The following is a 12955-nucleotide window of genomic DNA, read 5'->3' as shown; positions in this document are numbered from 1 at the left end:
CTATATCGTCTCAAGTCTTATCATCGACCGCTATCGTGCTTATCATAGATCACAAGCACAATCCCCAATCATGCAGTGCACTTCTTGACAACGGTTTGCAGGTCAGCTTGATCAGAGAAAAAGTAGGTGCGAAATTAGGTCTCGAACAACGAGAAATCGAAAATCGAGCCGGCGGAGTGAATCAAATGAGCTCTAGCGTGAGTAAAATAACGCAAACAACGATCCAGTCGCGATTAAATAAATACTCAGCTAATATTATCTTCCTTGTAATACCAAAGGTCAATGACTACGCACCAAGCGAACCTTTCAAAAAATGGACGAATTAAAAATTCCGCCTAATATATATATTGCTGATCCAGATTTCCATAAACCATAACAAAATAACAAAATCCGTGAATTTTAGGAAATCGAAAACGGCCCAAACGAAAAACTTTTATCGAAAGAAAACACGACCCCGATCTTGAAACCGGGCACTATATCGTGAAACTTCTATTCAAGAAAGATTCAATTGAACTCAGTGATTTACACTCTCAGGCATTTAACGAATCAATTCGAATCGGTCTTTGGCAAAAAATGCGGATCTTAGGGATAAATATAGAGAAGATGGCTCGAATATGGCACACTTGGATTTCTGAAAAACTAAAATGTGTACGCCGTTAGTAATAGTAGGAGTTGAATGCTCTTTAGTAGTTTTATTAATAAGTGTTCCTTGTAGCGGTAGAGTAGAGTTAGTAGAATAGTATTGCAAAGAAGAAATCGAGGCGCTTCTCTTTAAAGGTTATGATTTTTAGACATGTATATTTTGTAGGTAGACTTTTTTATCGGCCGAAGAATCAGTTAGACATTATTCAACTTTCTGAATGTTAACAAGAATGGGTTCATGTATTCATGTACTTAATGCATTTTCTACGATGAATCCTACACTTTGCCAGAGGAGGAATCGTGAGTAGAATGTACTACCTGCAACAAATGATTCCAGAGTAGTTGCACCGGAACATTATAAGCTCTATGGATGTGCGACTATTGTCAAGAAGCTCGCTGTATATTGTATTCTTAGAAATTATATTATTAAATATTTGCTTATTGTTCATTTAATTATTTTTTCTGTATTTTATTTTTTTTCTATGTGTGCCATATTCAAGCCACCCTTTCCGATTATTGAAACCCTCGTTTTTTGGAAAATCCTGATTTAAAAAAGAACCATTGGTGATGTGGAAAAATCAACCGTACCATTCGGAAGTTTATTCAATAGCCTTTCCAAGCTTTTCATTCAATTTTGGTTCATAGAGTCCGGGCTATACATTGAAAAGGAGTTGGTGTGCCATATTCGAGCCACTTCCTCTATCGCTTTTATAAGAGAATACATGAAATTAGATCATATGTATGAGGACAAATCTGCTTCTCTCTATGGCGGTTATTTTTTACCGCAGCACGTAGTAATAAACAATAGAGCTTAACGCCAAAGATTTCAAGCGTTTTTGATGCATCAGTAAAAGAGCAAACCGAAAATATTTAAACGATATACTTACGGTCGATCCCAATATCCCAGACGATCTTTTTTTCACTTTGTGTCCGTTTTCGACCCCATGCATATGCAGTCACTGCAGATATCGACAAAATGTATCGGTAAATACGTCTCAGTGAAACGGATCAAAACTTAAAAAAAAAATAATGGAGAGAAGATCCGCGTCAACGCCTAAAAATATTTAAGTTAAAACCTGTAACTTATGACATGCCCTCTGCGTCTTCTTAAGCAAAGTGATCGCTTATGCAATTGGCTAACGAAAATAGCCAATATTTATCCACGTGCATCTAACGCGTTGAAAGAAGATTTTTATATGGTATATTTTTGTTATCGGGCGCTCGTACTTTCGAAGAGGCAAAACAACTGATTAGCGAATTAATACAAGTCACTCGTAAGGGTGGCATCAATCTGAGACAATGGGCATCCAATGAACCCGATCGCATCACTTCTTTATCAGAAAAATCTGAAGAATTTTACCGTTGCGTAAATTTAGGAGATAAGACAAAAAACACCCGGTGTTTATTGGAATTCCAGACCAGATTAATTTCTTTATACGAGGTGTGTTCAAAAAGTAAGATGACTTTTCAATTTTCGCGGGCAACGTACATTCAAGTTTTTAATTTTTTGTTTTGTTGTGTTGGTACACTCGTCACGATCATATGCTCACAGTTTTGACTATATAGCTCGTGTTGTTTTTCTGGCAGAGGCGTAAAAGGTTAGAAGGGTTTGGTGTGCTCGGCGATTTTCTTCTTTCGAAAAGAAAGGAGCAAAAATTTTGCATTAAATTTTGTGTGAAAAATGGAATCCAGTGCTCTAAAACTCTTGAAATGTTGACAGTTGCATACGGGGAGTCTTTTCTGAGTAAGAAAAATTTATATAAGTGGTACAAGCTGTTCCAAGAAGGCCGAGAGGATGTCGAAGACGAACCTCGCCCTGGACGTCCCAGCACGTCAACAACAGATGAAAACGTTCAAGCAGTGGAAAAAATGGTGTTGAAAAATTGCCGAATTACCATCAGAGAAGTTGCTGAAGATGTTGGCATTTTGGTTGGCTTATACCATGCTATCTTTTCAGACGTTTTGGGCATGAGACGTATGTCAGCGAAATTTGTTCCAAAACTGCTTAATTTTGACAAAAGATCCGACCAAAAACAGCACCATAGTCATGCCTCAGCCTCCATATTCACCGGATTTGGCCCCCAGTGACTTGTTTTTTTTTTCCCAAAACTCAAAAGACCCATGAAAGGACATCGATTTTCAACGATTGAGGAGATAAAAACTGCATCACTGAAAGAACTCAATCTCGACTTCTCTTTTTGAAAAGACACAATCCTTTACTGAAATAATACGCGTGATAGCTTACTGTCAACAATTCATAAAAATTAAGGTTGACAAGCGCGAGATAAAGGGAGTAGTCTCTTCAATTGAATTTAAAACCGCTAATAATTGTGTGAATAAATTATTACAACGCGAAGCATTTCCGAATGAAATTTAAATGCTAGAATCAGAAAAACAGCATAAAAGCTGGTTAGCTCGGCTTAGTCCTTTCTTAGATTCGGAAGGTATTCGCAGAGTTGGTGGCTGATAAAACCAATCGGATCTTAATTATTCACAAAAGCATCTGACATTTTTACTTCAGAATCATAATGTTACAACGCGTATAATTCGCGATCAACACTTAAAATTAATTAATGCTGGCTCTCAAGCGACATTCAATGCCACTCGAGATTCTTATTGGATTATAAACGGAAAAACCCAGTCGAAATGTGATTAGAAAAGAAATTTCGAACTCAAAATAAGGTAAAAATCTACGTTGCTGTTTTTGTGTGTTTCGCTACTAAGTCCGTACATATGGAAGTTGTCAGTGATCTGACTACTGAAGCTTTTTTAGCTTGTCTAAGCCGCTTTTTCTCTAGACATAGAAAAATTTCCGTTGTTTATTCCGATAACGCTAGCAACTTTGTGGATGCAAAAATGAAATCGATTCAGTCTGTCAATTCTTGAACTTTAAGCAGCACAATGATATCGTTTCTCGCGTTCTTTTCAATTAACACAATAATTGGAATTTTATCCTCCCGCGTATGCCACAGTTTGGAAGATTCTGGAAGGACGAGGTAAAGTCTTTTAAAAATCACTGGGTTCGTATTATTGGTGACAGACTTTTAACGTATGAAGAGTTTACAATACTCGCAAACGAAATAGAGGGTATCCCAAATTCTTTTTCTTTGAGTCATGTACTCTTAAATCCTAAGGATTTAGGAGCCCTCACTCCTGGTCACTTCCTCACAGGTAACTCCCTAAAGGGTGTGCCAGCATAGGATTTGATGGATATGCTGTCCAGGCGACTTTTGTTTCAGAGGTAAATCCAACAGATAAAACAGCACTTTTAGACTCGGTGGAAGAAAGAATATTTTCACGAGTGAACTGTCCACAAAAAGTAGCATAAGTGTTCCACTACAAATATTCAGATTGGTAAACTTGTAACAATTCGAAATGATAATCTTCCTCCCATGCTATATAGTCTACCCTGCCGATTGATACTGACTTATCTTATAAATTACTCAGATATAGAATTAATTTACTTTCTGCTTGTTATATCTAGCATGTATTTTTAAGTATGTTTCGAACATGGAAGTTCAAGTGGGCCGACGTATGTTGAGACCGAAGTTTAGCCCTTAAATTATGACTTGTCAGCCAATTAAAATTACTATCGTTGAAAAAAAACTATTTGTTTGTTGTCGAAATTCAAATTATATCAATGCATGGAAAATTCTTTATTGAATATAACCGGTATTAATTTAAATTTATTTTTCAGTTTATCTTTGAATGATTGCAAACTACAGCTACTTTCATACCTTAAGAAGCTTGAACTTGGTGGTTGGGTATCACAAAAAGATGGTTATCAAAACATTGTAACTGCAGTTGCTAAAGATGTTTGCAATAAAGGTAGATATCGCTTTATCAGAAACAAGGATCTCCAAATGTTACGCGTAACAAAACAACGCCTCGAAGAAAAGTCTAATTACTATAAAGAGCAAGTGAAGTACTACAGCCAATACATTCAGCGATGCCTCGAAAATCTTCACACTGGAAAAGGGTATTTATGCAATATTCTTAGCAAAAGTGCTTTCATTATAAATTAATTGTATTTTATACTATTTATAAAAATACATTGGATGAGTGTATACATTTTTTTTAAGGAAAAAATTATTTGGTGGGAAATTTTTGTTCAATTTTGAACTTGTCGAAATCATAACTTCCATAATTCCAAAATTTTATATTAAAATCGCGTGAATTTTAAAAATGATTAAATTTAATGCACTGTCAACCGCGGGATTTCACCGAGAGCGGGTGCTATTCTACAAAATTGCAACCCACTTCCGGGGAAATTGCGAAAACATTTCAGCTGCAACTACGTCTCGCGACCGTAAGATAGGTGGTTACAGTATGCGATGGAATCAATGCGATAATCTACAAAAGTCCCGTGCACCTTAAGGACATGGAGTGTTTCAAGTAAGACCGCCTTCTACATTGCAACCGCAAGTGTATTGGCATTTCGTTGACACGCAGGGATGCTTTTCAGGCTATTAAATCAGGGAAAGCTTGGCACCTCTAAGAGCACCGATGAACATGCCTTTCATTCTCCTTGGCTGTGATGTTCTTGTCGGCTAGTACTGAAAATTAATAACGAACCTGGCTTGTTTATCGAAATTAAGGAGAACTAGGTGGGGCCACGAGTGCGCGACAGAAACAGTTGTCAAAAATATGAAGTTCCAGTATATTTCGTACTTTTCATTTTGGACAATTGACTCTATTTCCCTAGGATCATTTAACGGAGAGATATCAGGACTAATGCAATAAGAGTGACCGAAACGGTTATAAAGCACTTATACAGCCGCCGTGTGTCTTTGGATGTACGTCGTTCACAACTAGATAGTCAATATCCTAGGTGCTCGGGTAATGCATCATATTTTCAGCATTCCGGATTTAATCCAGGTGATTTGAGGAAAGCAAACGTTAGCTCATGTGATGTTGACTGATCATTCGCATTTTTGTGGAAGATGTTGTGCACCCTCTTGTCGAGGAGTTGTTCGCGGAAGTTTTTCTCTTGTGCTTTCTTTATTAGGGCCTGCAGGAGTAAGTACTCGAGATGGATAATGTGGGATGTATTTGCCTCACCCCTGATATTGAAGTCAAGGCCAAGTGTTTCAGCAGCCTCCTTCGCTGCTTTGTACAGAAACGCTCCTTTGCCCTCTTCTTTGTGTTCCCTGACCATTTGATGTAAAGCCGCGAAACAGACAAATTAAGGTACATGCTTTTATTCATATGCATCACTTTTCGTGACCCGCAATCGAGGGATTAGAGTTCGCCTTTCTTCCCTGGAACCACTCCAAATGAATAGAGTACTATCAGGACAGAAAGCATGTTTGTAGCAGATCCTTTGTTCCTCGTCCACAGCTTGGAGGATAAAATCTGTCGGATAAGACGTTTGTATTTACATCAGGGAAATTTCTTAATGGCTGTTGCATCCTCGATTCAGTGCCCTCGGTCACTAAAGTGAATGTAGTGTCATATTTTATTCAGTCTCACAGTTTTTTCACCGCAAAACAAGTAAAAGCATATAAAAGTTTGGAAGCTTTAAAATTTTAAGAAGCTGATTTTTGTTGTGAAAGTGAAGTGCAAGCAGTTCAACGGTACTTTTTGCTTCTAGCTGAGCTTAGTGTAGCAATGCAGTATTTTTAGTTTTAAATTAGTGTTTTTAGTTATAATTTCTTATTTTCTGTGAGTATGGACATTAACATTAAGGTAGATTCCTGTGAAGCAAGGCATTTGTTTTAATTTACATGATAAAATTCCACTGCTGATGTGAAACGCAATGGAAATTTTTATTGGAATTTTGAGGTTAGGAGCAGCATCTGGCTAGAGCGATTTGTTCGTAGAATTAAAAAACTCAAGTGATATCATTAAAAAGTTGTAAAATTTTAATAACGTTATTAATTTTCAGATTTCCTACTTTAATGTAAATAAGTGGTATTTTTACAAAAATATATAAAAAATTACATTTTTCTATGACAAATTACGAAAAACGCCCAGATAATAATATGTGCGCACGGTGCCACACACGGTTTAGTTACGAATGCGAATAAACCGTCACGCGTCTCACGTAGGTCATCAAACAGATGTCTCCGCATATGCGTGACATATGTGTCGCACCTCGTGCGAGTCGCAGGCGTGTTGATGAAGTGTGAGGCGCACGGTTGCCGATGAAGTGCATCTCTACCAATTTCTTATGCTGCTTTGTGGGATCCGAATTTGAACTTAAGACTTTTAAAGAAAATTCCAAAAGTCTTTATATTAATCTTGTAGGGTTTTTAAAAACTAACGTTGTTCTTCTCTTCACTGTTTTCATAGCGGAGGTTTTTCAGCTTAGAATCTTAAGTTTCATTTTTTTCTAATGTTCTAAATGTTATAACTTTGGTGATTTTTTTGCTGTAATTATGTTTTGATATATAGTTAAATGAAAATTAGTCTCAAATTTGAGTAGATTTAAAAGATTTGAAATATTTTTATTGCACCTTCGAAACCAGTGAACGACATACGTATCTCTCAGTGAAAAACACCCAACAGAAGGAAGTTTTTAGTGAATTATACGTTTTTTCTTATTGATGACCATATTGCGATGATAGCTATTTGCTTTCTTTATTCGTAGGCCATTGCCTTCTAAGAATCTTTAATATTAAATATCTTTTTAATTGATTTTGGATTTCCGAACCTCAAAAATCAATAACCGACACCCCAGAATAAATGTAGCTAATTCGTGAACTGATAAAATGAACATAACGACACAATATCGAGAGTATTCCTTTTCGCCAAAAATATCGTCTTTTCTTTTAAAAACACCCATAATTATACGAAATGACGTTTTTTATTGTCCAAAGAAACTAAATTGCATAATACTTTTACAAATAAACTTTGAAAATTACTTCAACAGACTTTAACAGACTTTAACAGACAAATAACTTTAACAGATTTTATAGAGTTCAATGCAATTTTCTACTGCAAAAGCATGCCTCGTACACCACAACTTGACGCTCACATAACCTATCTGATGGCAAGGTCGGCACCGATGTCCGGTCTACCGTGAAGTTTGACATTTGCGCATGTACAATGTGCAGGTACAAATATCATTTGACATAAGATAAATACATAATTTATTTGAAATAAAATATTAATTTGATTCAACTGAATCGAATTTGTTTGATACAAAATATTATTGACATATTGTTTATATTGATTCAATAAGGTCTACGACGAAATAACACGAGTGATGGCTGAATGGGCCTCATTTTGCAAGCACGCACATACCTATCACTTAATCGCGGAATGTGCTTGCCATTTGCGTGCGATATGGGTCGCATCGTGCGAGTTACATGCGTGCTTGAAGCGTGCGTGGCACGATTGTTTTCTGGGGTCCTTTTTGTTAGAAAATTAATCTTCTTGGTCAGGACAAATAATTGAACATTTGTCAGGATAGAGTAAAGATATTTGAAATTGGTATTTTTCCACTGTTTTGCATTAAGAAAAATGTTGAATTTTCGTAGTTTTTTTAGTCGTACATTTTCGTAATTTGTCATCGAAAAATATTTTTTTAATAGATTTCTGTAAAAATAACACTTATTTACATTAACGTGGGTAAGAAAAATGCAATTTTACAGCTTTTCAGTGATATAACTTGAGTTTTTTTCTATTCTGCGAGCAGATTCTCTTGCCGGAGACTGCTCGTAACCTCAAAATCTTAATAAACTGCCATCGCATTTTACATCAGCAATGGAATTAAATAAGGCAAATTGAAACGAATGTCATCATTCACAGCAATAATACTTAATGTTAATGTTCATACTCGTAGAAAATAATAAGTTATAACTAAAAATACCAACTTAAAACTAAAATTACTGTGTTAATACACTAACCTCACCCAGAAGCAGAAAAGTACCATTGAACTGCTTGCACTTCAATTTCACTACAAATCAAGCTTCATAAAATTTATAACCTTCCAAACTTTTATATGATTTCAATAGTTTTGCAGTGTTAAAACTGTGAGATTAAATAAAATATGACACTAAATCCACTATATAGTAACCAAGGGAACTGAACTCATATTTTCCGTAAATCTATATCTGTAAGCGAATACGGATCAAAGTTTTCCATTTTTTAAATTTTCTGATATATTGGGTCTTGAAATCTCGCAACAGTTTTGCCAAACATTTACTCTGCATTTCGAAAAAAACAAATTTAAAAAACTCTGAAAACACATGCACTGTGGTGGGAGTTGATGGAACTGCGCAATTTGAAATAGACGTGTACGTAAAACTTGAAATATGGGTGACTTGAAATTATTAGGCTTATTAGGGTTGTCCAAAATAACGTATTTTCAAATTTTTACCTTTCAATACTAGAAGCTCAATCTTCATAGTGGAATTACTGGTTAGTGGGCGGAACAGTAACCCACTCATTTCGGACTCAGGTAGTGAGACCCAGGCCCTTACCCTTGTATATTCTTCACCGGTTCTACACTTACCCCTTTAGAATCCTTAGGAATTGTGGCTTCATTCTGATTTTTTTCAATATTGGAAATCCTGAAGAAATAAGTGATATAATTTAATTTAATTAACTTATTATTAATTGTTCACCTAACTCAATCATGCATTTTATAGTAAATCATACAAAGTTTGGTAAAAAAATACTAGACTCTGAATTAGGAATTATTACTAAGAAGTTTGAAAAACTTCAATGAGTTGCCGCGCAGTAAATTATTGAATTTAGTGTTCAACAATTGATAATGAGTTAATTAAATTTAACTAGAGCTGAATTAATTACTAATAGTGTCCAATGTCCAAATTACCCAACTAACCTGCTTGCATTTTCAGTCAATAAGTTCTAAACCTCTGAAGGATGCAGAATTGCAGAACGTGCGCTTAGAATTAACGAAAAGTGGAAATTGTGGATTGATTGAATTTGGAATGCTTTGAAAAAAGTTATAATGATCTTAAAATTATTATGGCCAATATGCGCGATTGTGTATGGTTGATAGGATATCCATTAGCAGAATTGCGTGGACGTAAACAACTCTCAAGCAAAGAAATGCTCTTAATGTTTTTTTATCAGCATAAATGTTTCAAAAAATCTGATCGTGAAAGTGATATATGTGATGCTAAAAAGTGCATGATGTTTTGGGATCGAACATCCATTCCAAAAAAGCCGAGTACCATTCAGCTAATAAACTGGAGGCTTTACTTAAAAAGTGGAAAGCAAATAAAAAGTCTAAGCAGAGACGTGTAGAAATACAGGTAGCAAAAGAGTTGAAGTTCCAAGGAGACCTTGATGATTAGTTTGATATTTCGCTTGAGACTGCTCTTGAAGAAATGAATGACGCTAAAAATAAAGAGTTTTTAGGTTTGCAACAAAGAAACGACGCGAAAGTGATTTGCTAGATACTATCGATACAGCTTCTGAAGTCGATCAAAATCTTTGTGAAGAAAATCAAAGTAAGTTTTTACATTTTGTCAATGTGTTTTCTTATACAGTACTGAGGAAAATAATCTACACGCTTTGGGATCATTCAACATCATATCATGGATTTTTTCGACATTTTCTGGTGTAGTGACCTCTTTTGGGCGCCCAGATCGTTCAGCATCAACTGTGCTCGTACGGCCACAACGAAACTCGGTAAACCACTTATGAATCGTTCCAATCGACGGTGCAGAGTCCGCGTAATACTTATCCAGCTTCACCTTGGTCTCGGATATCGTTTTCTTGCGAAGATAGTAGTGTTTGGTCAAAATTCGAAACTCAGATTTTTCCATATTGAAAAAAACTCGGAGGTTAGTCGCTTCTCAGTGCTGTAACTTGTAAATGCGTAAGCACAAATGGCTGAAGTTTTGACAGGCGTCATTTGAAGGATCAAGCTCGACGAAAATGGTTCACATTAGTGAATACTAATGCCATCTCTTAGAATTTTCAGGTACTTATCAGACTGCCTAGTATTTTGGAGAGAAGTCTACGAAGTGCAGCATAGACTGGACAAACACTCAGAATATATAAATAGCTTCAAGGAGTTATGTGTTGCCCTCATAACACCTGATAAAGAATGCCCACCCATCACTACCGAGGAGGTGAAAAAAGTATTAAGAGGGATGAAGAACTATTCCGCACCGGGACCAGATTGTATCAAAACCTTCTGGTGGAAGAAGTTTTCTTCAACCCATCAGCATTTGGCCCGTATTTTCACCTCATATTTGAAGTCGGAAGAGCCGATTCCAGAGTGGTTGGTGGAAGGACGCACATGATAGGATTGTTCGGGCAATTGAACCTGTGTGGCAAGAAATGTATGAACAACGAGGCTCAAAGAAAAGCGTAGCCGGATGTCAGGAGAACCTGCTCATCGATAGATGTGTCTGCAAAGATGCAGCATTCTACAGGCGTGACCTATCGATGGCCTGGATTGATTATCCGAAAGCTTTCGATTCGACCGCACATAGACTTATTATCTGTCTCTTGAAAATCTTAAAGGTTCATCCGCAAATAGTTAAGTGCATAGAGAGATTGATGCCGCTTTGGAAAATCAGATTTACTATCTCATCTGGAAAAAATCGTGTGATAACTAACAAGGTCACCTTTTAGAGAGGTGTCGTTTAGGGCGACACCACGAGCCCACTCCTCTTTTGCCTTACATTATTGCCACTATCTCTAGCACTTCCCCATTCCGACGGGTACTTGTGCGGCAAACCTGCAGATCGAAAGTATAAGGTCACTCATGTATTTTACATGGACGATCTTAAGATCTATGCTGAAACAAAGAGCAACTACATCTAGCTTTATGGATTGTCGAACGATATACCAAGGAGATTGGAATGGAATTTGGGTTAGACAAATACGCCAAGGTTTATTTGAAGCGAGGAAAACTTAATAGCATCCCTGAAGATCCTGAGCTCGTTGATAGAAGCGCTATACGACACCTTTGCGCTGGAGAGACTCATACATAGCTGAGCGTGCTACAGAGCCGCATTCAGGATGTGACATCTATAAAGGATACTCTCCGAAGTAGATACAAACGTCTCATCCGACAGATTTGGTGTTCCGAACTGTCGGCGAGGAACAAAGTATCTGCAACGAACATGCTTAACGTCCCGGTAGTACTCTATTCATTTGGAGTAGTTCCATGGACGAAGAACGAGCTCAGATCCCTTGATATCGGGACAAGAAAGGTTATGCACATGAACAAAAGCATGCATCTTAAGTCTTCCGTTCCGCGACTGTACATCTCACGTTGTCAAGGTGGTCGCGGAATATTGAGTCTTGAATGTCTTCACAATAGGATTATTCTGGGTACAGAAAATAGAGCTGCAAATGGAAGAGACCCTCTTCTTAAAATGGTCTGGAATCACGAAGAAGTGGGCAAAGGAGCATTTCTGTACAAAGCAGCGGAGGAGGTTGCTGAAACACTCAAAATTGACTTCAATATTAGGGGTGAGAAAAATGCATCAGATCTTATCTATCTCGAGTACTCACTCCTGAAAGCCCGGATTAAGAAAGCACAAGAGGAAAACTTTCGTGAACAGCTCCTCGATAAGAGGATTCGCGGTATCTTCCACAGAAATGTGAAGGATCAGTCAATGTCTTGTGAGCTAAGGTTTGCTTTCCTTAAATCGCCCGGATTGAAGTCTGGTACGGAGGGTTTCATTTTTGCATGCCAAGACAGTGTCATTTCCACCCTAACATACCGTCGCCACATTTTGAGCCAAGACATTCCTGATGATAGCTGCAGGTCGTGTCATGCACACCCCGAGCATTTAGTTCACATACTATCTAGTTGTTCAACTCACGCGGGAACAACCTGCACTCAAAGGCATAATGCGGCACTAAGAGTGCTTTGTTATCACCTTTGTCACTCTTACGGCATTACCTTAATATCGCTCCTCTAAATGCTCCTAGGGAAATCGAGTCAATTGTCGAGAATGGGAAGTGCCGCATATACTGGAACTTTATATTCTCGACAATTGTTTCTGTTGCTCACTCGAGGCCTGACATGGTTCTTCTTGACTTCGTGAAGCGAACCATGTTCGTTATCGAATTTTCGGCATCAGCTGACAAAAACGTCATAACCAAGGAGAATGAAAAGAAAGAGAGGTATCGAGACCTTGTAAGGGAGTTGCAACGATTGTACCCGTATTATTGTGTTAAACTAATCGTCCTTATCATCGGCGCTCTTTTGGGGGTGCTAAGCTTTCACTTGCTAATGGCCTAAAAAGCATCCCTGCGTGTCAACAAAATGCTAAAACACTTGCGGGAAAAATGCAGAAGGCGGTAGTCCTTGGGTCGCTCCGTGTTCTTAGGGTGCACGAGGCTTTTGCTGGATCGTCGTATTGATTCC

General features: G+C 37.4%; 1 protein-coding gene across 3 annotated transcripts in view; it reads left to right on the top strand.

The window, feature by feature from the left end:
• The window catches only part of LOC117168711 (ras GTPase-activating-like protein IQGAP1), a 343802-nt gene that overhangs the window by 277538 nt on the left and 53309 nt on the right, over positions 1-12955 (top strand). For all 3 annotated transcript variants that reach the window (XM_033354418.1, XM_033354419.1, XM_033354417.1), the window contains one exon: positions 4340-4621. In XM_033354418.1, coding sequence (XP_033210309.1) covers positions 4340-4621 — 282 coding nt within the window. The remainder of the gene's footprint in view (positions 1-4339; positions 4622-12955) is intronic.

The sequence above is a fragment of the Belonocnema kinseyi genome, chromosome 3 (assembly GCF_010883055.1).
Source record: "Belonocnema kinseyi isolate 2016_QV_RU_SX_M_011 chromosome 3, B_treatae_v1, whole genome shotgun sequence".
Classification (NCBI taxonomy): domain Eukaryota; kingdom Metazoa; phylum Arthropoda; class Insecta; order Hymenoptera; family Cynipidae; genus Belonocnema; species Belonocnema kinseyi.
This window is presented reverse-complemented; position numbering and strand designations above follow the sequence as displayed.